General features: G+C 36.1%; 1 protein-coding gene across 9 annotated transcripts in view; it reads right to left on the bottom strand.

The window, feature by feature from the left end:
* Window positions 1–21,797, bottom strand: part of CPEB3 (cytoplasmic polyadenylation element binding protein 3) — a 114,636-nt gene that overhangs the window by 19,109 nt on the left and 73,730 nt on the right. For 7 of the 9 annotated variants that reach the window (XM_060768705.2, XM_060768700.2, XM_060768698.2 and 4 more), the window contains 3 exons: window positions 16,290–16,313; window positions 8,508–8,675; window positions 7,942–8,031 (listed from right to left, as the gene is read on the bottom strand). In XM_060768705.2, coding sequence (XP_060624688.2) covers window positions 7,942–8,031; window positions 8,508–8,675; window positions 16,290–16,313 — 282 coding nt within the window. The remainder of the gene's footprint in view (window positions 1–7,941; window positions 8,032–8,507; window positions 8,676–16,289; window positions 16,314–21,797) is intronic. The other 2 variants (XM_060768702.2, XM_060768704.2) reach the window with 1 other exon arrangement.

Raw genomic sequence — 21,797 nt, 5'->3', positions numbered from 1 at the left:
TGTTTTCGAACTGCTAGGTTGGCAGAAGCTAGGGCTGACAGCGGAAGCTCACGCCGCTCCCCGGAATCGAACCTGCGACCTTTCGATCAACAAGCTCAGCAGCTCAGTGCTTTAACCCACTGCACCATTGGGGGCTCCGAGCTCTACATAAGATAAGACTAGGATATACATTAAAAAATTAAATAAAAATTTAAGAGTTAGTCTTATCTGAGCTCTACATAAGATAAGACTAACTCTTAAATTTTTATTTAATTTTTAATGTATATCCTGTTATATCATATAGGCTGTCACTTGTGGCCAAGTATGATTGTCTTCCAAGGATAGTCTTGGTGGTGGGTACATAAATGACTGTAGAGGCCTATTCTGGATCCGTTGTTGTTGTTTTGGCAGCGGGGACATACATTCCCAGATGGAAGGTGATCCCGACAAGGGTTTGCGTGATGCATCTTCCTCTTGGCATATTTCCCCCTTTTACCTTCTACTCATACCTCTTCAAAATCCAGGGTTTCCCAGTTTTTGGTGTTTATTACACTTTTTTAAGGTTAGCTTTAAGCCCATCGTTAATTTTTTTTTGCTGTCTACCAACATTCTGTTTTCCGTTCTTAAGTTGAGAATAAAGTAACTAACTTTGGGAGATGGTGACTGGGCATTCAGACAATGTGACCAGTCCAACATTGTTGATGGCGGAGAATCATCACTTCGATGCTGGTGGTCTTTCTTCTTCTAGAATGTTTGTCCATTTGTCTCCCCAAGACACTTGCAGGATTTTTCAAAAGCAATGCTGATGGAATCATTCCAAAAGTCGAGAGTGACGTTTGCAGATGTTCCATGTTTCATAGATGTACAATAGAAATAAACAAGCATCTCTGTATCTCTATGACTATCCCAATACTCAGAAGCTCTGCTTCATTCCAAAAAAAATGCTGTGCTCACAGAGCTCAAACTGTGTTGCATTTCAGCAATGTTGATTTTTGTGGAGGGGTATCTGCCTAGAAAGCTGAAATAGTCAACATTAAGCTTTATTTCTGGCATTGCAGAGGGATTGATTGGTGACTTCTGATAGTGCACTTGGGTTTTCTTGATGTTCAGTGAGAGGACAGGCTGTTTCTACAAGTTTAAAGTGGCTTGTAAGTCTTCCTCTGAATAAGCACAGACTACATTATTGTCAGCATATTGAGTTCTATAACAGAAGTTGGTGTGACCTTACTTTTGGCTTTCAGCCTGCTGAGGTTAATGAGTTTGCCGTTTCCTGTTTCTTGGCAGGGGGTTGGACTGGATAGCACATGAGGTCTCTCCAACTCAATGATTCTATGTATATTAGTGTAATTCAGTTCAAAATGCAGCATATTTATTATAGGAAGGAAGACTGTAGCCAAATGCTCATCCCAAGTGCTTACTCTAATAAGCAGCTAGTACAGCCCACTTTTCTATGCATATTGTTCTTTACCTTTATATTAGACTTTAAACAGATAGCCACTAAAATAAAGAAACATTCTCTGAAAAGTAGAGTACATGGCTGAACTATATGAAAGTCAGTTTTCCAAGGAAAAAGAATTGCAGTGAACAGCTTCTTCATTTGTTCAATTAAGCTTCTGAAGGTAGTGAAAGATTTTCCTTCTTTTTTGAGATGGAGTCAATCCTCAAACACTGCAAGATTTTTTTTTTAATTCAGTGCTATTTTTAAAAAATATCAGAGCCCAGATACATTATACCCTTTTCAGAAAGTGAATCTGTTTTTTGATCAATTGTGTCTTTCTCTTGTCTTTGGTCTGTGGGATCTGTACCTTCTTCCCTCCGGTATCATCTCTCTCTTCCTGCTAGATCTTTTCTATATCCTCAGAGAAAGTCTTGTGCTTTCATCATTTGGTTCAGTACATAATTTCTTTGTTTAAAATTCAGTGAGGTCCCCTCTTGTGAAACATGTGGCTTCTATAGATTGCCTCAACTGTCTTTTTCATATTTCTGTAATGAACTCCTTTCAATCTGGATTTCATTTTTTTGCACTCTTATGGAGACACAAAAAAACATAGGTTATCTTCAAGTCAAAGGCCAGTCTTCAGTCCTTATTCTCCTTGATCTCTCTGTAGCCTTTGACACAGTTGATCATGCTCTTTTATTGGATTTTTTCATGACCTCAGTTGGTTTATATCTTATCTCTCAGGTCTTTCATTTAATGCACTAACTGGAGGTTATGAATCATGTTCTTTCCTCCTTTTCGTCAGTGTTCCACAGGGATCTATTCTGGGTACTTTGCTCTTTATATACTTTATCTTTAGGCAATCTTATCAGTTAATAATGTTTTCAATGTCATATTTTTGCTGAAGATACTCCGATGTATTTCTCTACTTTATTCTGACATTGAACACTGTATTACAGTATGTCTCCCAACTATTTAAGCATGGATTCTTCACCATTGCCTAAAACACAATTCAGCTAAAATGTGACTACTCCAAAACCTTCTTTATAACATAACTCTCCATTTTAATATTTCCATTTATCCTGTGAATAAAGTACAGAATCTTGGATCTTTTTTTTTTTACTTTTTGTCTTTTGTTGCTCACACAGAGGATGTAGCAAGCCCATGTTGATTTTTTTTATAACATTGCGAAAATTAGATCTTTTCTCCCTTCCTCTGCCTCATGCTTAAGTCATTTCCCACCTTGATTACTGTAATCTTCTTTTGACTAGTTTTCCATATCTCACTTTATTAATTTGGTTTCTATTCTATATTCTGCTGTTAAGATACATCTTTCTGGTCTGTCATTTTGATCATGTTTTCCCACTTTTGATATCTCTTCATTGGTTGCCCCTTTCCTTCTAGGGTTTAGTATAAAAACTTCTTGATTTAATGTTCAAAGACCTACACAGCCTAGCTCACCCTATCTTACAGCACTTATTTCTTTTCACTGGTCTATTCACAACCTGTATTCTAGGAATTAGGCATCTCAACCAACCAAGAGTTTTCTTGGATTGCTTTCATCCTTTCTCACTTGCTGTCCTGGAACAATTGTGGATTGCTCCTTCCCTCACTATTCTTAAATCTCAATAATTTAAAAAAACTTTTTTGTTTCCTTAAAGTTTTAGAATTTTGGCTTGACATGGTTTTGTAGTGTCCTATATTTTGATTACATAAGTTGGCCAGTTTATCTTATATTAAATTGTGAAGATCCCCCCCTCCCCATTTTATCTGGATGATTTATTTTGCTATTATACTGAGAACTTTTGATATTTGCTATTCCCCCTTTTAATCTGTTTGTATGTGTACACACATATATTTTACATGGTATGCCTTTGGCATGACCAACTAGTTTTGTTTGTTTTACTGTAAAGAACCATCTACCAACCACAACAATAATAAGTGCTCTAAGTACAGCTTCCACTTCACTTTCAAAATTGTAGGTTCATTTAAAAATAATTCTTCATTGAATGAAACAGTGAGGCTTTCTTCTTTTTCAGTGAATCACTTCAATCAGCATTTTATTTGGTTATGTAACATGCTACTTTGTAAAATGTATAGCATCCTTTCTCTTGCTTTAAATTTTCCTTTGATTTCTTGGATCTTGTGGAATAACTTTCTCGTTGTTCCTTTTTTATTGTCTTGTCCCATTTTTTTGCCATGATCATTTATAATAGTTCTCCTTGTCCCTGCATACAAGTTGGCAAACAGTTGCATTCAGGATTCTGACCCTTTTTCTGTCTTCTTTTACTTTGTTTCTTATCTGTCCTTAACGGCTTGAAGAGTTTCTTCTGTCATCAATTAAGGCTTCTTCTTCTCTTTGGCAACAAAGAATATATATTTTATATCTCTTCCTAACGATGTTCTTGGTTTCAGTCCAGATTTCTTCTATATCCCGACAAACTAGGCTTAGCAGTACAAACCTGTGTTTTACCTTATTTTTAGACCCTAGGGGATATTCTTCATTTTGTATTGTATTTACTTGGTTCTATTTTGTATGATTAATTTTAAAATTAATTTTAGTACATAATTATATGAACTCAAAAATAAAGAGAAAAGAAATAGAAAAGAAAAAAGATATACAGCTAATACACAGTAGGACTCTGACCCTTCTAATTTTGACTGAAAACAAATCCCACCATTAGAGATCCAATTAAATAACATTATTAATAACCACATCCATAGCTTGTTATATAGTTACATTTCTTCTTGCTCAAAAACATCCATAAATGTTTTCCAATCTTTAAAATATCAATTATTTGGCTTCTCCTATACAACCCATGTTAATTTGGTAGAATATCTCAGGAAAATGTTTTATTTCTTCCGATGCTAAATTATAAGAGAAACTTTCTAATATAGTAAGACCCATGAATCTGCGGGGACACATTCACCACTGGACTACAATTACCTGAAACTGTGGATACGACCAAACACCATTAGATTAGCTTACTTCTGGTCCCAGCATACCATAAAGTTTAGGACAAATCTAGCTGTATTATGTAGCACCAGTAAGGGAAAGATCTTTCTGGCATCAAAGGACTTTCATATAAGGAAGTATTCCAACACTTGATATGAAATAATTGGGGAGAACTGCACTTCTAATACACTGTTATACAAAGTACTTTAAGAATATTCTTATAGTGTTGCACAACAGAAGCTGTATAGCTGATGGAAATTCTTATATGCCACAAGTACATATAAGCTTCACAAGAAATTCATATGTATTTCTTTAAACCCCAACCCCACCCCTGCTTTTAGGAATTTGGCATACTGCTTGATCTCAGAAAACATAAAGAGGTTAATTTTTTAAAACAGCCTGATATCAAGATGAGTGAGGATAGTGCTCTGGAAGCATTAAAGACATAAAGGGATGTTCATAAAAAACTACATAAACATGTATACAAGCACTAAACATTATAAAAAGAGACATAAGTTAATTTTAACACAAAGAGGTTAATTTTTTAAAACAGCTTGATATCAATATGAATGAGGATAGTGCTCTGTAGGTGTTAAAGATATAAAGGGATGTTCAAAAGAACTACATAAACATGCATACAAGCATTTGACATTATAGAAACAGACAGAATAGTCCAGCAATGTCAATTAAGTACCTATTTCAAGCTTACCTGACAAGCAGAGCTTACAATAAACATGCTGCAAAGTTTATTTTGAAAGCTCTGACAGCTCAGAAGCCAGTTATAAATAATCTGGAACAGTTGTGACCCAGCGTTGTTTAGCACTTTTGGACAGACATTCAGGTCAACTGGCAGAAACTTTGAAAGCTTTTCCCCATATTAGAACCATGATAAAAATAGGAAAAGACTGTTCCCTTGTCTGCTGCTAAAATAGATCCTACTCAAGAATATTTCACAAGAATGATAGAACACAGATTTAGCTTCGCCAAATGCAGAAAGCTTCCAGCTCAACAACACAGGTCTTTTGTAATTCAGCAACAATGAGATATTTAGTAAACCACGAGCAAATACATTGGCTTGGTTCCAGAGTAACTATAAGGTAATTATCACTGATTACTCTCTCCCCTCATGATTCCTTGTGCCCTTCAAAGTTTAGTCCTCAACTTTGGGGGATACTGTGGAATAGTGTGAGTGGGGGCAAAATTACCCCCTTCTGCTTCCTACAAATTGCAGTATTTTCTATTAAAGGAAGATGCTCTCTTTCTTATGGGAGTTTTTTTTTTCAACTTTCAATCTAAGCCAGAGAGAATTAGAACTTGGTTGTTAAAGCAGAAATTGGCATTTAAGTTTCTCTAACAAAATGAAAATAAAATAATAGCATGCTACAAACACTGTTAAGGGACAAGGGAGGTAACATTTTAAGAGATCCACTCCAAGTAGAAAATTCAACTTTTTAGCCCATCCCACAAATTGTTGTGAACAATTCACTATTCTTTTCTACATTTAAAATTAATTGCTTGTAATTGTAAGAAATGACTCAAAACGGGTTCTGGCAGTTCAGACATTAAAAATAATTTTTAGATACTATAAATAAATTAGATTCTATAGTTTGAAAAGGAATTGTAGATTTTACCTGGTCTGTGGGGTTTCACAATTTTCATCACTAGAAATGCTGACTTTCCATTTAAACCCAAACCTTGTATTACCTCAGCTATCAAATTATGCTGCTTTTTAATCAGGCTATAGATACTATACAGTGAATGTTTAAGAACTGCCAAAATGTCTGTTCCCTTATTCCATTTCTGGGTCATGCTGTATTTCGAGCTGAGTGAGTATACTGGCCTTTCCTTTAAGGGCTTTTCATACAATGACAGCTTTTACTTACAGATGGAACAGACATCACAGGATATATCTCCTACTCTGATCATACACTTCTAGGAGCCTGAAAATGCACAGTCATTGTCCCAAATATGACCTACTTAGAATCACAGAATTGGAAGAGACCACAAGGGCTAGCTAGTTCAACTTTTTGCCATGCAGGAATATTTAAGTAATAAGGACTGTGCAATAGAAATAATGCCAATGAAGTTCTACAAAACAGCTTGTTAGCTTGGAAAATGCATATGCTGGAAGTGTTTAACAACTTAAAATAGGTTTAAAACGGTCAATGGCAGCAGTATGCCAATGTAAATGGTCATAGATTAATATCATAGGAATACTTGCAAACATTAGCATGAAGGAACTCATCACAATGAGGGGAGATTCACCATGCAGTGGGAAGCATGGGAAACCTGTCACTCCACGCCTTTATCGCCCACCTTGCCCCTCACCTCATTCCACGGGGAAGCATTGCTGTCCAGCTTTCCCTGTTGTTTTTTATGTAACATGGGAAGCCTCCCGTGTTGCCACCACTGCCTCTAACAACACTTTGACTTCACTTGAGACAAGGATCCCTGCCGGAAGTAGATCAACATTGTGTGATGGGATCTGAAAGTCTTGGTGCCTCAAGTGAGGTCAAAGTGTTGTAGAACAGGTAATTTTACCTGTCTGATGAAGTTGTAGAATATCCTTATTTTAGTAACAGTAGATCATGGTGACTCATGAAGTCAAGGTGGAAGAGGTTCAGTACTGGTGACAAATTCTCAATGGAGAGTAGGATCTTCGACACTAAGTCTTAAATTCCAAAGGCCTGGTATGTATCTGAAGTAAGGAGTGATGCTGATGGCCCTGCTTGAGCTTAACCTCCTACAAAGAAGCAATGATGCCTGAGGCAAAATAGGAGGGTGTAAAATAGCAACCAGAGTGGATCCCAAGACGTTTTTGCTTGGTACTCGAGCAGCCTGTTCTGTGGCTGCACTTAAAAGTGTTCTCTTTTAAAGAGAGCTTTAAGCTATGCCTCTCTATCCCTCTTCCCTGAGGGGTAAAGGCCTGACAGTGAAGGCACGACTGAACACCATGTTCCTCACTGAGACAAAGTAGGCATTTAGAGTGGCCATCTTTATCAAGAATCTCACTGGCATGCTCAGAACCTTTAAAAATGTTTTTTAAAATGTTTTAATGGCCCTGCCAAGGGAAAACAAATCCAGTGAAACAGACAGATTTGTCAAATGGTCCAAAGTCAATCAGAGTACATATGAGAACCAAAACACAGAACGGAGTCTGAGTAGAAAAACAGTCCATGGTCAATACCAACAATCTCATGAATGAGAAGTAGCTCATTAGGCACTTCTGATGGGATGGACAAAAAGGAACTGAGTGAGGGTTGAGCAAAAAAAGGTATGAGCTACTGACAAAACGCTCCAGAAAGTTATGTGCAGATGCAGGATAGCTCTATATGTGTGAGTCACAGAGCATGAAGAAGAAAAACTATTTACATGGATATTTAAAACAGAGATGCCAAATTCATGTTTTAACATATACAATTAAAAGTGTTGCTTTTTTGGTGCTCATATATATATATATATATATATATATATATATATATATATTGCTTTCAATAGCACATTAACTGAAACATAAAAGGACATAATACTGTATCTCATCTGGGATATTTTATATTAAAATAATTACCTTTAGGTGGAAAATAGGATTTGCTTTCAGCTTTGTGAGGCCAGTCCACCACAAGAGGTCCAAACCTACGAAAGCTGGCAGTAATTTCATCTGTTAAAAAAAACCCCACAAAAACAGTATGGTCAACCTTAAAGAAAAAAAGCAAAACATTCTTTCCTGATACTATCAACCTTTAAAATGAATAAATGGTAAGAATGGCAATAATTTTAGCTTTCAGATTTGGAATTAACCTTTTTTTACCTGCAACCACCCCCTTCTGCCGCCAAATAACAATTCCTCCACCAATTAGCCTGGTTTCTACTTGATTTTGCCCTCTTTAAATAACCACCAGTAGCAATAGAAAAAAGTACCAGCATGACATCAAAGGTATAATATAGTGATGGATTTGGATAAACCAACTTGATGCCCAGTGGAAATAATATTTTTAAATAAAATTCACAGCGTAAAAGTATTATGTTCAAAGTAGGCTTTGTGCTGTCAACTTCAATATTATGATGGAGAAGACTGCAAAATTCTGTTATTTCCAAATGGTTTGGAACAGTGTCATTTTTTTTTTTTTACATTACCTTCATCAATGTCGGGAGGCAGACCTCCAACAAACACCTTCCTAGAGTAGCGTTCCACCCTTTCCCCATTCTGACAGCGGGTTGGAGAACTGAGACCTGATGATAAAGACTGGTCACCATGACTGTCATCTAAGAAACCATCTTCAAAAGGAAAGAGGGAAGACCGACCTGAAAGAGATTTTGTAGTGACTGAGACATTTGTGAGCTTAGAGACAGGTTGTTTTTGCGTTTGACTGCTAGCCAAAATTTTAACATAGCAGAAGTTTGTATTGGAGTCATGCAATGTATTCTGTGACTATTGCATCTGGACAAAGTAAATAAATCACAATCAGATTCTGATATATTAACATATGTCTTAAGCATCGTTTCCCAAGGTCGTGTCCAAATCTAATAAGTTTGCTATTGAAGGAATAATGTTCCAACCTCAAATAGCCTTTTAAAAATACACCAATTGGTTAATTACTTTAGCAATGAATGCTTTTCAATGACACTTATAGAGAAGAAAACCTAATATGTAGCATTCTGAAATTTTGCCTTGATTGAGCTCTTTTACTACCACTGAATTGTTGATTAATTTTTCATTTTTCATCAAAAATAGAACCATTGACTACAGAATATCCTAGAATTCTGAATAATTGGGAAAATGAGATGAAAAGAATTTACAAAAAAGAAAAATTCGTTACAAATCCTTACCTTTTTGTAAAAAATAGACAATTTTGTTCACACACACAATTTTACATTGACTAATTGAAACATTATCAAATCCACAAATAGCAACACAATATCCCCACCACTCACAAACCACGACCTTCAAACTGATGGAAGGGATTTTTTACTTCCTGATTTCTAAAACCCAGGCTTTACTTTTATGGATATACTACTAAACTAGAAATAGTTATAGGCACTCAGTTTGAGTTTTACAGCAAAAAAATTGGATAGTTAGTATTGAAAGACTGGGAACAATATATACATGCATGTATTTTATGGCGGGGTAGAGAATAGGCTGCTTTGAGAGTCCAAATCTTAAAGGTGGGATATGGTGATGGCACTAGTGATGATGATGATGCAGTTTTCAGGATGTTGTTGAACAATGTTGGCTAGGGCTGAAGAGACAGTCAAGACAAGGATGTAAATTTCTGTTGTCATACAGTAGAAGAAGAAATGTATGATTTCTCTCTTCATCTGCATAAGAGAGATTTTTCTGACACTCTTGCTGAGTTTTTGCATTTGTAAAGCAGTGTTCTTCAGCACAAACTTCTGCTGTCTTCTTGAAAAGACTTCTAAAAATCATAAACTTTCATTTTTATCACCAACTAGCCGTCTCCTGCCACACGTTGCTGTAGCCCAGTCTGTGTATATGTGCTTTGTGTGTATATACATGTATATATGTGTACATATATTTGTGTATATGTGTATATATGTGTGTTTGCGTATATATGTGGTTTTGTGCATGCGTTGTTATATATATACTAGCTGTGCCCGCCACGCGTTACTAATCTTCCCTCCCTCTTTCTCTGCTCCTTTCTTTCTCTCCTTCCCTCCTTTTTTTTCTTTCACTCTCTCCTTCCTTCCTTCTCTGCCTCTTCTCTTCCTTCCCCCTCCTTTTCTTTCCCTTCCTCTTTCTCTCCTTTCTTCCTTCTCTACCTATTCTTGGACTGCAACTCCCAGCAGTCCTCCTGATCAAGCGATCAACCCTACCTATCTATCTCTATCTACTCTATCTAATCTATCTGGAGGATTGCAGGAATTTGAAGTCCAGGAATGTGAAATTGAAAATATGCAGGGATTGGGATGCTCTCAAAGAAATCCAAGGAGAAGGTAGCTTGCAGCTTGAAAGCAGTGCATTTAGATCATCCTCCTCTCCTAAAGGGTCTGATTTAGGGGATGCTGGGAGCTGTAGCCTGGAAAAGAGTGTGGATATGCTGTTGTGTGTAATGTTTGCCAGGGGTAGTTGTTTTGTGCATACGCTGTAGTGTCTTCTTGCTTTTCTTGGCTTCTTAAGTCCCTTCCGCTCTGTTTTTCAGTGCTTTTATGAGTGATGGTCACTTGTTGGCCTGATAGGTGTATTGTGTCCAAATTTTGTGTCAATTCATCCAGTGGTTTTTGAGTTATATTAATCCCGCAAATGAACATTACATTTTTTATTTATATAGATTGGTTTTGTGGCTTTTAAGTCCTTTCCGCTGTGTTTTTCAGTGTTTTTATGAGTGATGGTCACTTGTTGGCTTGATAGGTGTATGGTGTCCAAATTTGGTGTCAATTCGTCCAGTGGTTATGTTAATCCCACAAATGAACATTGCATTTTTATTTATATAGATTATCCAGGCCTCTTATGTTTGTTCTTGCCGTATTTTACTTCACATCAGGGACATATAGTAGATTTGGGCAAAGTGATTCTGTTGAGGTTAGAAAAAAGGAGGTTTGAGTGGAGGTTTGAGTGGAAATCATACTGACTAGTGGACTTTTAGCCAAAGACATCCAGTGCTAAAAGTATCTGAAGATGTACTGTACAGACACAGAGAATCCTATATGTGTGAGTCAGAGACCATGAAGAATAAATCCCCGCTTCTTGTCCCACTTGCATGCAGAAGCTGGTGATTTCTTAACAGACTATCTCAGCATGTCAAGACAACTTCTCTTAACCATAATATTCTTTATGAATATTGCTCACATCCTTCCTCCAAAAACATCAGGAGGACCATTCACTGCCAGCTCCTATTTTAACATAGTATCTGAAGTTGATTCCAAAAGAGTCCAAGTGGACCTCTTTCAAAATGCTAAAGTCTACAGGGGGGCCACTTACTGCCAAGCCACTTCTCAGATCTGGGAGAGATCCTCATGAAACACAAGAGGTGCTTAAAAAGACCACCCTGATTCTAAAATTTTAGAATAGTATGTAAAAAAAGAGAATGGCAGTACCTTTAATTTAACTTTCCATGGTTTTGGGTATCTTGAATACCCAGACCCAAAACATTATACTTTTTGCAGCAGCAAAGACAAATGAATAACGAACACAATTGAAAAAAAGTTATGAACTTAAGAATAGTTTGGAAACATCAAAGGAAAGCAATTGATCTATCTGTAAAGAGACTTGAGACTTTGCCATGGAACAATTTCTACCTCTGTAAAAATACCTTTTGCTGTGGAATGTGCCAACTACCCTACGGACCAATGGAATATTTCACTTCAGTGCAACAATGGTCCTTGCTAGCTAGCAAGATTCCTACATATAAGTACATTTTCTCTTTACAAATGCTGGCTATTCATTTGAATTTTTCTCTGGTGATTTATCTCTTTTTCTATTTCTTGTACATTTTCCTTTTAAATTTTAGCTCAGTTAAAACTTGAGATATTCATTCCAGTTTCTTTAGACACCTGCTATTTTCTCTCCTTTTAGGAACTATTTCAAATTGTGGCTCCAATATGACACTTTTCAGAAGCTGTCACCCATCGTGAACACCTTTCTCTTTTACTATTCCTGACCATGGGCTCACACCCAGTCTTTCCCTAAGTTTATTGAAATCAGTTTTTTAAAACTGTTTATCTGACGATGCTTTACTTCCCCTTCCCACTATGCAACAAATTCTAAAAGAACATGGTCTGTCCCACCTAAGGAACCAACCATTTCCACCCCATTAACTAGGCTGTCACTGATGGTTAAGTTCGGATCTAAAATAGTTAATCCCTTGTTGCCTTTTCCATCTCTGGACAATAAACTTGTCTGCAAGTGAAGAGTTTGTTGGACTTGATATTCTTGGCAGAGTTTGTCTTCCAACAAATATGAGGATAATGTAAATCTCCCATTACTACTAGCTCTCTCTTTTCTGAATGTGTGGTAATCTGTTATAAGAAGGCAAGTCCTACGTCTGGCTTGGAGATCTGCACTATACCACACAGTTAGGCCTCCACTGTTTCTTTCGCCCTTAATTTTTACCCAGATACTTTCAGCATGGTTTCCAGAATTTACATCATAGATCTCCTCACATGTGAAAACATCTTTGATATATTCTACTTCTCCTCCTTTCCTGTTTTTGGTCCCACCAGGTTTCAGTGATGTCAATTGTATCATAATTGTTTCCCATAATTGTTTATTTCCCATGCTTTGTGCATTAGTCTGGAGATGCCAAAGATCATGGGCCATCCTAACGGTTTATTTAAGCGTTTTAATTATTAGTGTTGAGTTTTAAAACTACTACCTCTATAATGGTTGGAATTTTCTCTCTTGATGAACTCCTGCCTTCAAGAATATTGTCCCCCTCTTCCAAGATTCTAAGTTAAATCCATAATATCTCTACCTGAAAAGTTTAGGCATCCAACAAGCCCATTATTCCTTGCATTCATCTTTCCTTAACACTAGTTTGTTCAAATTTCTTAACTTTACATTGTAAGGATACTACAACAGGGTCTAGACAAATTCATTGTCTTAGTTGGTTATATTTCACCAAACACATGTGGAATTTCTGCAGCAAAGATTCAGGAAGGAACTAGAGTAGCCCAAGGACTGGTGAGTACATGGCGAATAAATCAGACTAAACCATGTACTATAGCAGCCTGGCCTCTGTGGCAAGGCATTAATATATCCTCCACAGCATCATCAAGCCATTTAACTTCCATACAGATCGGTACTGTATGTAGACGCTTGCATGAAATACAGATAGCTGCTTTGAGTCTCCTTTGGGAAAGAAGAAGCAGGATATACTACTACTACTGCTATTACTACTACTACTACTACTACAAATAATAATAATAATAATAATAATAATAATAAATCATTGGAAGAAAAGGGAAGATATCTCAGATCAAATTTTTCTTTCTGTCTAACTACCATCATCTAATCCAGATGACAGAGAAACCTGAGAATCCCATTTTCAAATGTGGCAAAAGATAAGAGTATAGAGAATGACCTCTGGTAATATTTCTTCTTACAATTTCTTACAATTTAGTTTCATCAGTGAATTCTAACTTATGTCATCTTTATATGCTTTGGTAGAGGAGAGGGGAAATCTAACAAATGTGTCCTCAGTTATTAGGTGTCAAATACAAAATACTATGCTTTTTAAACAGCTTGGCAGAATATTCAACTTTTTGCCTTAGTAGAGTTATTTGATTTTGGAGAAAGTTATTTCAAAAAACCAGTTCATAAAAGTTATAATATGGAATATCCCTTAATTAACAGACTGTATTATAGCCGAGGGATCTCATAATCCTTCTCTTCTGCCCTCCATTATTAACTAGTTTTATCTTTAGCAATAGGGTTGTCATAAATCTTTACTGTGCTGAAATATTATATGCAAACTGTAAGACAGGGGAAAAGATTTTTAATTTGGTGTCCAGGCCATCATTATCAGTGTTTTCTAGTTTGCATTAACTACAGTACAGGCTAGTATAATTGCCAAAAGTCAATACCACATTAAAGCTAAAGAAAAAACGCGAGCATAGAAATTTACATATTGCACTGGCTGATTGCTTCAATACGAAAAGGTTATGCATTTCCAAGAACACAGATATATGATCACTCTGGGACATCTAGTTTAGGAGGAAGTATTTAGAATTCTCAGCCAGAAAACTGTAGTGTTTCTCCAAGCACTCCAAGCCACCAACCCCACAATTAAAAAAATGAATCCACAAAAATTAAAGAGGGATCATAGCGATAAATAGTACAATATTCACAACAGGAAATGATGATGATGCTGAACCACTATATGGGTAAGATCTGAGCTGATGGAATCACCCAAATGAAGTATCAAAATAGATTGAAAAGAGAATGAAGAGAGAAATTGGAGTAATTTGGATTTCTGCTAGAGATAAGCAATTAAACTATGCATGATGTACTGTATATACGAACATATAAATTGACCTCATGTATAAGTTGCGGGTAGATTTTTGGGCCCAAATCATGGTTTTTGATATGACAATTATTATTTTGCAGAGAGGGGAAATCTCCAATGCTGTCCCAGGGACCAGCTGCCCCTGGCCACTAACATTCCCTTGTGTTGGTATTTTAAAAGGCCAGAGGTGATTAGTGCTTCTTTTAGATTCTCTTGGCACAGATTAAGCTTTTGCCTTTCACTACTCAGAAAAAAGGATAGGTTATTTTAAAATAAGAGTTACACTCAAGGGGTAACCACTACACTGGTCAATAAAGGAGTGAATAAGGAAGCAAGGTCATGCTCCTTGAGTACATATCTTGATCTCTTCTTACCAAAATCTTCACTGTCTAGCTCTGAAACAGGGATGGGCAATTGTAGTGCTGATGTTTTTGAACTATAGTTCTCATAATCCATAAACTTCGGCTGCATTAACTAGGGGTGATGGGAATTGTATGCCAAGAGCATCTGGAGAGCCTCAGTTGCCGTTCCCGCTGTCAGATTTTAAAATGTTGCTCTTCACAGATGAAAATGCATATGGAAAACACCCCAGAAACGGTAAAGGAGGAAATTCTCAAGAACTATTTCTAAAACCACACTTCTCTCTCCAAGAAATTTTCAAAACTTGCATTTTAATATATTGATTTCAACTTTTTCCAACATTTAAATCAACATCTTTTTTTTAAAAAAAACTTAACAGAATTTCACATCAGTACTGTTTTTTTCAAACATAGGACATGAAACAAAACATCTTAAGAAAGAAAATTGGTTGATTCCAACTTTAGCAATAAATCATTCAGTTAAACATATTAAATCAGAATTTTTAAAAATTATCATCAATGCCATAATTTGTTGTGACAAATCAACAATATCTGTTAAGAATTTATATTGCTAGAAGTATTAATTGTGAATATAGCACTTTTAAAACTGAATTACAGAAACCTGGATGTCTTATGTGAATGAAACCATCACCAGCACACATTATTAATGGGTCACCATATTCCTGGATTTAAACTAAAATCAGTTATTGCTCTTAAAGATGAGCTTGGAAAAAACTGAACAAATACATGTGACATTGTTCATATAGTTTGGCCTAATACTAATTTTAAAAATCACTAAATTTCCTAGGGAGATTCCAGCCAGAATCAAACATGGAATGGGTAGAGAGCATCTTTAACCATTTCCCTCTCCCATAGTTCTCGTTGAACTGGGATCCTTATGCCTGCTGTTAATAGTAAAAGGAAGGCATCTATACAGGATGACAGCTACACTGAGGAAATACTGATCAGAACTGCAACTGGACAGATTATTCATGTCACTTGCCACATTATTACCCGAATCTAGCTCCCTTCCCTTCACATGGATGCAGTTTAAGTTTTTTGAATCTCATGCATGCTAGGCCAACACATGTGAATAATGTCACATAAGTCATTTGCATACTGTAGAGCTCCTTCAGTTCCTTGGGAAACAATTTTGAAAGTTCAATTACATTATCCTCTTTTCTGAATTTTTAAGTGCAAGAGAGCATAGATGATTGTCCCCAAGTGTGATCTTGTAGTTCTTTAAAAGGGGAAACTGTGAAATGTTATTTGCTTATCATAGCATTCTATCATCATTTAAAGAATATTATTTTCAAAATATGGCCAATTTTCATTTTGACAGCACAGCATCTGTTACTCCTTGTTCAGTAGTATATTGTTTTTTTAAGAAAAAGGAACAGAATTTCTCCTTTCACCTCTTTCTCACTCTAATATTTTTATGTAATTATAAATCTTCTGAAGCAGAATCATCCCTTTGTACCATTGTAGCAATGAAGTTTGTCATCATAGTTACTATGCAAAAGCAATCAACTAGATACAGCTCAAATTTGATTGTCCCATGATCATATTTAATAGAAATTGAAAACAATGTTTACCTCGTCTCCGTCCATAACTCCTGGCTGCGTGTAAATACAGAAAATAGAATAGGTATTGACATAATATCAGTTACAATATTTGCAGTTTTCTCAAAAACTCAGTTGTTGGATGGTGTCATTCAGGTGATTCAAACATTCATGGAAAAAGCATAAATGACACAGATCAATATACAAATTTGATCCTCTGAAGCCCCTTCATGACTAGGTTACCTGTTAATAAGTACTCACGATACAAGTAAGGTAAGCCATTAGGTAAACAGAGCTTTAAGCTAATCAAATTTTGTTTGAATCTTATGAAGCTCCCATCAAACTACCAAAAATAGCATCTCCTCCATTTTAGTGACACAGAAGATGCCTAAAACGGCTGTTTCTTATCACAGTAAGAACAGCAAATGGATTTGGTTTCCATTTTCTGATACTGTTGCCTTCAAGCAACAATAATCCCATTTGCATTTTCTCTATATATTCTTTTTCTATCATCATGAACTAGATTAAGCAGCACCTAAATGGCTGGGGGAGATTGTCAAAATGTGTGTTTTTATAGTTATTGAACTGGGTGTTATTTTAAACATAGAATGGCACAGGATTCAACCAGACAAGCAATTCCTTTGCAAAAGCCAATATGCTGAACATTTCAGCCCCTGTGACAGTGAGTACTTTTGTAAGACAAATAATGAATAACTCATGTCAACTGGACAAAGAGTTTAATCAACTGTTTTTTCTCAGATGGTGGACTTTGAAGGCATTGTCACTGAAATAGATTTTTAAAGCCTCAAATGCCATTGAACTTCTCAGTCCCATCTAGTACATTTCCATAATAAACACTATAGGCAACCTAATCAAATTTAAGATCTTCTTTCTGCTGGGTTACAAAAATATAATCTGGAAAGGATGTAATAGGTCACTTTGTGCTAAAAAGCAGAGAAAAATAAGTAATTTTTGTATTAAGCATGTTACTTTATGTTGGTATCTTTTGAAAGGAGTTGGATTGGGAAGCATCCACAATTATCAGATTGGGTTTAGGGTTATGTAAAAGTCAATCTGCATCTGATTAATACCTTGATATAATCTACCTATTATTTTAGAGGTAGACCACATCAACAATAGGGTTTCCCAAGATAGTTGTGGCACATTCATAAAGGACGGCAGCAAAGGAATCGATAGCAGAGTTGATACATTTAAGTATTTATGAATACACAAAATTGAAAAGCTCTATCATTTGCTCCTTCACATCCAATTCCAATTCTTAACATTTGTTCCATGATGGCCCTTATGTCAGTAGTTGGTCACATTCACCCCAAATTATCAGCAGGGAATATATGGGGCAGCACAGACAAGGCCAATGAGGACTTCAAGACTGACTCTTCAGATAATGACACCCTCAAATATCTGCAACAGATACTGACAATCAGGACTGGAAGAGCACAGATAAGAGCATTGGGGAAATTGAACCTATACCAAAGTTACTCATCCTAAATAATTCCAGAATTGCAGATCTTAGTTTGCCCAGTACTGATATTGATGGTACTGATGTTTTGAGCTATGATGCTCGTGATGCTTTGAAGATGGTAGCCATAACCTACTTGGTACCAAAGTCGATGGTATAGAGCAGGGGCCCTCAAACTTTTTAAACAGTGGGCCAGGTAACAGTTCCTTAAACTGTTGGAGGGCCGGATTATTATTTTTTTTTAAAAAATGAATGAATTCCTATGCACACTGCACATATCTTATTTATAGTGCAAAAAACACTTGAAAACAATAAAATAATTAAAATGAAGAACAATTTTAACAAATATAAACTTATTAGTATTTCAATGGGAAGTGTGGGCCTGCTTTTGGCTGATGAGATAGGATTGTTGTTGTGTGCTTTCAAATCATTTCAGGTTGACCCTGAGTGAGGGCCAGGTAAATGACTTGGAGGGCTGTATCCAGTCTCCAGGCCTTAGTTTGGGGACCCCTGGTATAGAGACATATGATGCTGATCCCAATATTTATAACAAGAATTGAATTTGTTAGTAGGTTATCAATATATCCTCAGTTGAGACCATTTTGCTGTATTATCAATTGCTCCCAGGTCTGTTGTGAATATGGTTGGCACCTGCTCTTCTTGCTTTCAACTCTACAAATGACTGAGAGAGTAGTATGACTAATGAGATTTTCAACCCTTCATGGTTGTTTTGTACAACACTTGACATAAGCTGTGGCTATCTGATGTCTACTGATCAGTTTTGAGCTGACCAGGCAACACATTGGGTTTTCCTGTACTGTTGTTGTAAAAATAATAGAGAATCAGAGGAATATACTACAGTCTGGCCAGCCCTAGAAGCATCATAGACTTTATTGAACTTGCTAAGGATTGAAGCTAAATAATAAGTCTATTCTAGATAGGAGTAACAGCTGAATTTAGCCCTCAATAAGGCTTCACGGTCCTAAGAATACCATTTCATTCTATTGATATTTTATATCTGCACTTTCAGGATAAGTAATAAATGTGGAAAAGGTTTTAAAGCCAAATGTAAGAAAGGTTGGTATTAACACACAAGAAGTATGACTGTAATATTTCTGCTGTGCTGAACAGTTTGCTTAGTGAGCCAAAGATTTAACTGATTTTTGCCTAAAGAGAGAGATATTGATCTTTAAATTGATGGTCTGAAAAATGTTCAATATATCTAGGAGATGTTTGTTGAATTATTTTGAGATTGCTATTACCTTCTGTTCCATGTTGGTATATGTTTGTATAGCTAAATTTAAATATGTGAAAGTAAAAACAGTTTTTGAAGCTGTTTAAATCTTGTCTTACATAAAGAATATGACTGCAAGTATTTTGGATCTAAACAGATATTTCATTTAAAATACACCAACGAACTGAAATTCTTTTGTTTGGACTATGTGAATATGATGATTCTCATAATGAGTGGGATTTGCATGCTGTCCAAATGATATTTCATACTAAGCTCCCTAGTCTTTGTTTACATTCCTCATGTGCAAACCTTAGTTCATTGGTTCAGAGATGCAAGCAAACTAAAGACTGATGGAGCCAGAAAGTAGCTAGGTAATTGAAGAAGCATAAACCAGGAAAGGGACATACACTAAGAGATGACTTGTTATGGATGTGGACCATAGTTTAGAAATAAATTACATATTTGAAACTGACCATTACCTTTTTGAAATTAGTTTGTTGTTGCATCTATATGCTTGAATAGAATGAGGAAACTAACCTGTAAGGAAACTAGTATTTTATAATGTGCGTATTTATTTTTGTACTTCAATCTCTTGGGGTGTGTCAAGGAGACTGTAAAGCTAAAGCAAAGCCTGCCATTTCTAAATATGAAACTAAATGCTTTCTACATTCAGATAATTGTTTCTTATTTTCTTAGAATTTATGACAGGATGAACTGGAATATGAAGGCAGTCATCATGTAGTTTCATAAATCACACCCACGAAAGAACTAGAAAATCAGGGCTTAAGTAAGTGACATTTCATTAGAATAGCTATAGAATGACTAAACACAAAGTACCATAATATCATGCGTTAATAAAACATTTTATGAAACAGAAAAAAATACAAATGCTACTTAAAATTAATAACATTCAATTAAATACTATTAATTATATTTTTCACCTCATCCCCCAGTGTACACTACAACAGAAATAAAATAGATGCAGGAATCTAGAGAGGTAATTTCATAGTAAACTTTAAAATTCTGTGTCTAAATCAATCACTTTGATTTTAATTAATTTGCTAAGAAAATCAACACTGTTAATTAATGTTTCTAGAAAGGTGTGCCTGCGGACTCAGGCATACCATCTATCACAGCATACAATCCTGCTGCACATGTTATTTTTATACACTGGAATATGAAGACATCTCCAGTGTTAGACACTAGGGAACATTTTGGTATAAGTCTGTACAAAAAATTCACATGGACCAAAACAGTGTGTGTGTGTGTGTGTGTGTGTGTGTGTGTGTGCAGGCGTGCACACACATACACATACACATACACATACACATACACATACACACACACACACACACATTGCAGAGCAGTTTTAAAAGTCAACTCTGGGATAATACTAGCAGGAGTCACATAGTATATAATTCAGGATGATTCATCTGAGGAAACTGAGGATAAAAATGTTTGATTGTATAAAAGGAGACTAGGAAGAATTAGACAATGAAAAAATAGTAGCAGCCAAGAGCCAAAGCGGCTAATGGATCATAGGGAAACATGTGCATGTCCAGAGACATTTGGAAAAGAACACAGCAAATAAGATGTTTATATGCTAGTGCTAGACACTCTCCAAACTGTGTATAAAAATAACATGTGCATTATTATAAACCTAAAATGATTTAGAAGACTCAGGACTGACTACATACAAAACTGACATTGACTGAAAATACAATGATTCATCCATCCTAATTGGGAGTGATGTTTTCTAAGTGATCACAAATGACCTAAAATTAGGGGTGGGTGGCCAGATTTCCTGCCAACTACCAAATTATTTAGCATTTAAAAACAAACAAACAAAAGAAGGATTACAAACAGCTCAAAGAAATCTCTCTAAACCAGGCAAATGGGCATTGTAATAGCAAGAGTACATTAAAACTTGTTCAGTTATGTACATTAGTATAAAATATTCTATTTTCTTGATCTACTCAAATTTGCATGTTTTTGAACTGCTACGTTGGCAGACAGCAGGCAAACAGTGGGAGCTCACCCCACTCCCTGGATTCGAACCTGTGACCTTTCGGTCAGCAAGTTCAACAGCTCAGCTGTTTAACTCACTGTGCCACTGGGGGCTCCTAAAATCTCATAAAAGAGGTAATTCTTCTCATAGATCGTGTTTCTTTTCAAACTTTATTTACTTATTTATATGCCACCTTTATCTTATAATTGGACCCAAGGAGACTCACAGAAAAAAAATAGTTAAAGCAATACAATTGTTACCTCCTGTTCCACTGATCAGGGGCACCTCTGTCTCTTCTCAGTTTCAATATGTTTTCACCCACCCAGTCCATTACTGACAACATACATAGTTTCAGTACTGAGATAGCTTTCTTAGAATTAGATAGAAAAGAGACATAGAGTTAGGATTCATCAAGATATTGGTGACACTGACTCCACAACTCCAGATTATCTCTCCCATGATGTTAAGCAGCATGGAGGACAAAACATAATCTTGAAGGATCCACCCTGCTAACAGCCCAGGCATCAAACAAAAGTTTCCCAGAGCAATCTTCTGAATTTGCTCCACCAAGAAAGATTGGAACCACTGTATAACAAGTCCCATCCCACGAGTTGGCCCAGGTAGATGATATCAAAAGACACTGAAAGGTCTAGAAGAGCCAAGAGCAATACACTTCCCTGTCTAGCTTCCTGCAATCAGAGCTGTCACTGTCCCATATTCAGGCTTGTAACAAAATTGAAACTGATCTAGATAATCTGTCTCATCCAGAATTGACTTGAGCTGGGAGGCCACCATTACATTAAATCTGTGTAATGTTTT

Source organism: Anolis sagrei, chromosome 3, assembly GCF_037176765.1.
Source record: "Anolis sagrei isolate rAnoSag1 chromosome 3, rAnoSag1.mat, whole genome shotgun sequence".
Taxonomy (NCBI): Eukaryota; Metazoa; Chordata; class Lepidosauria; order Squamata; family Dactyloidae; genus Anolis; species Anolis sagrei.
This window is presented reverse-complemented; position numbering and strand designations above follow the sequence as displayed.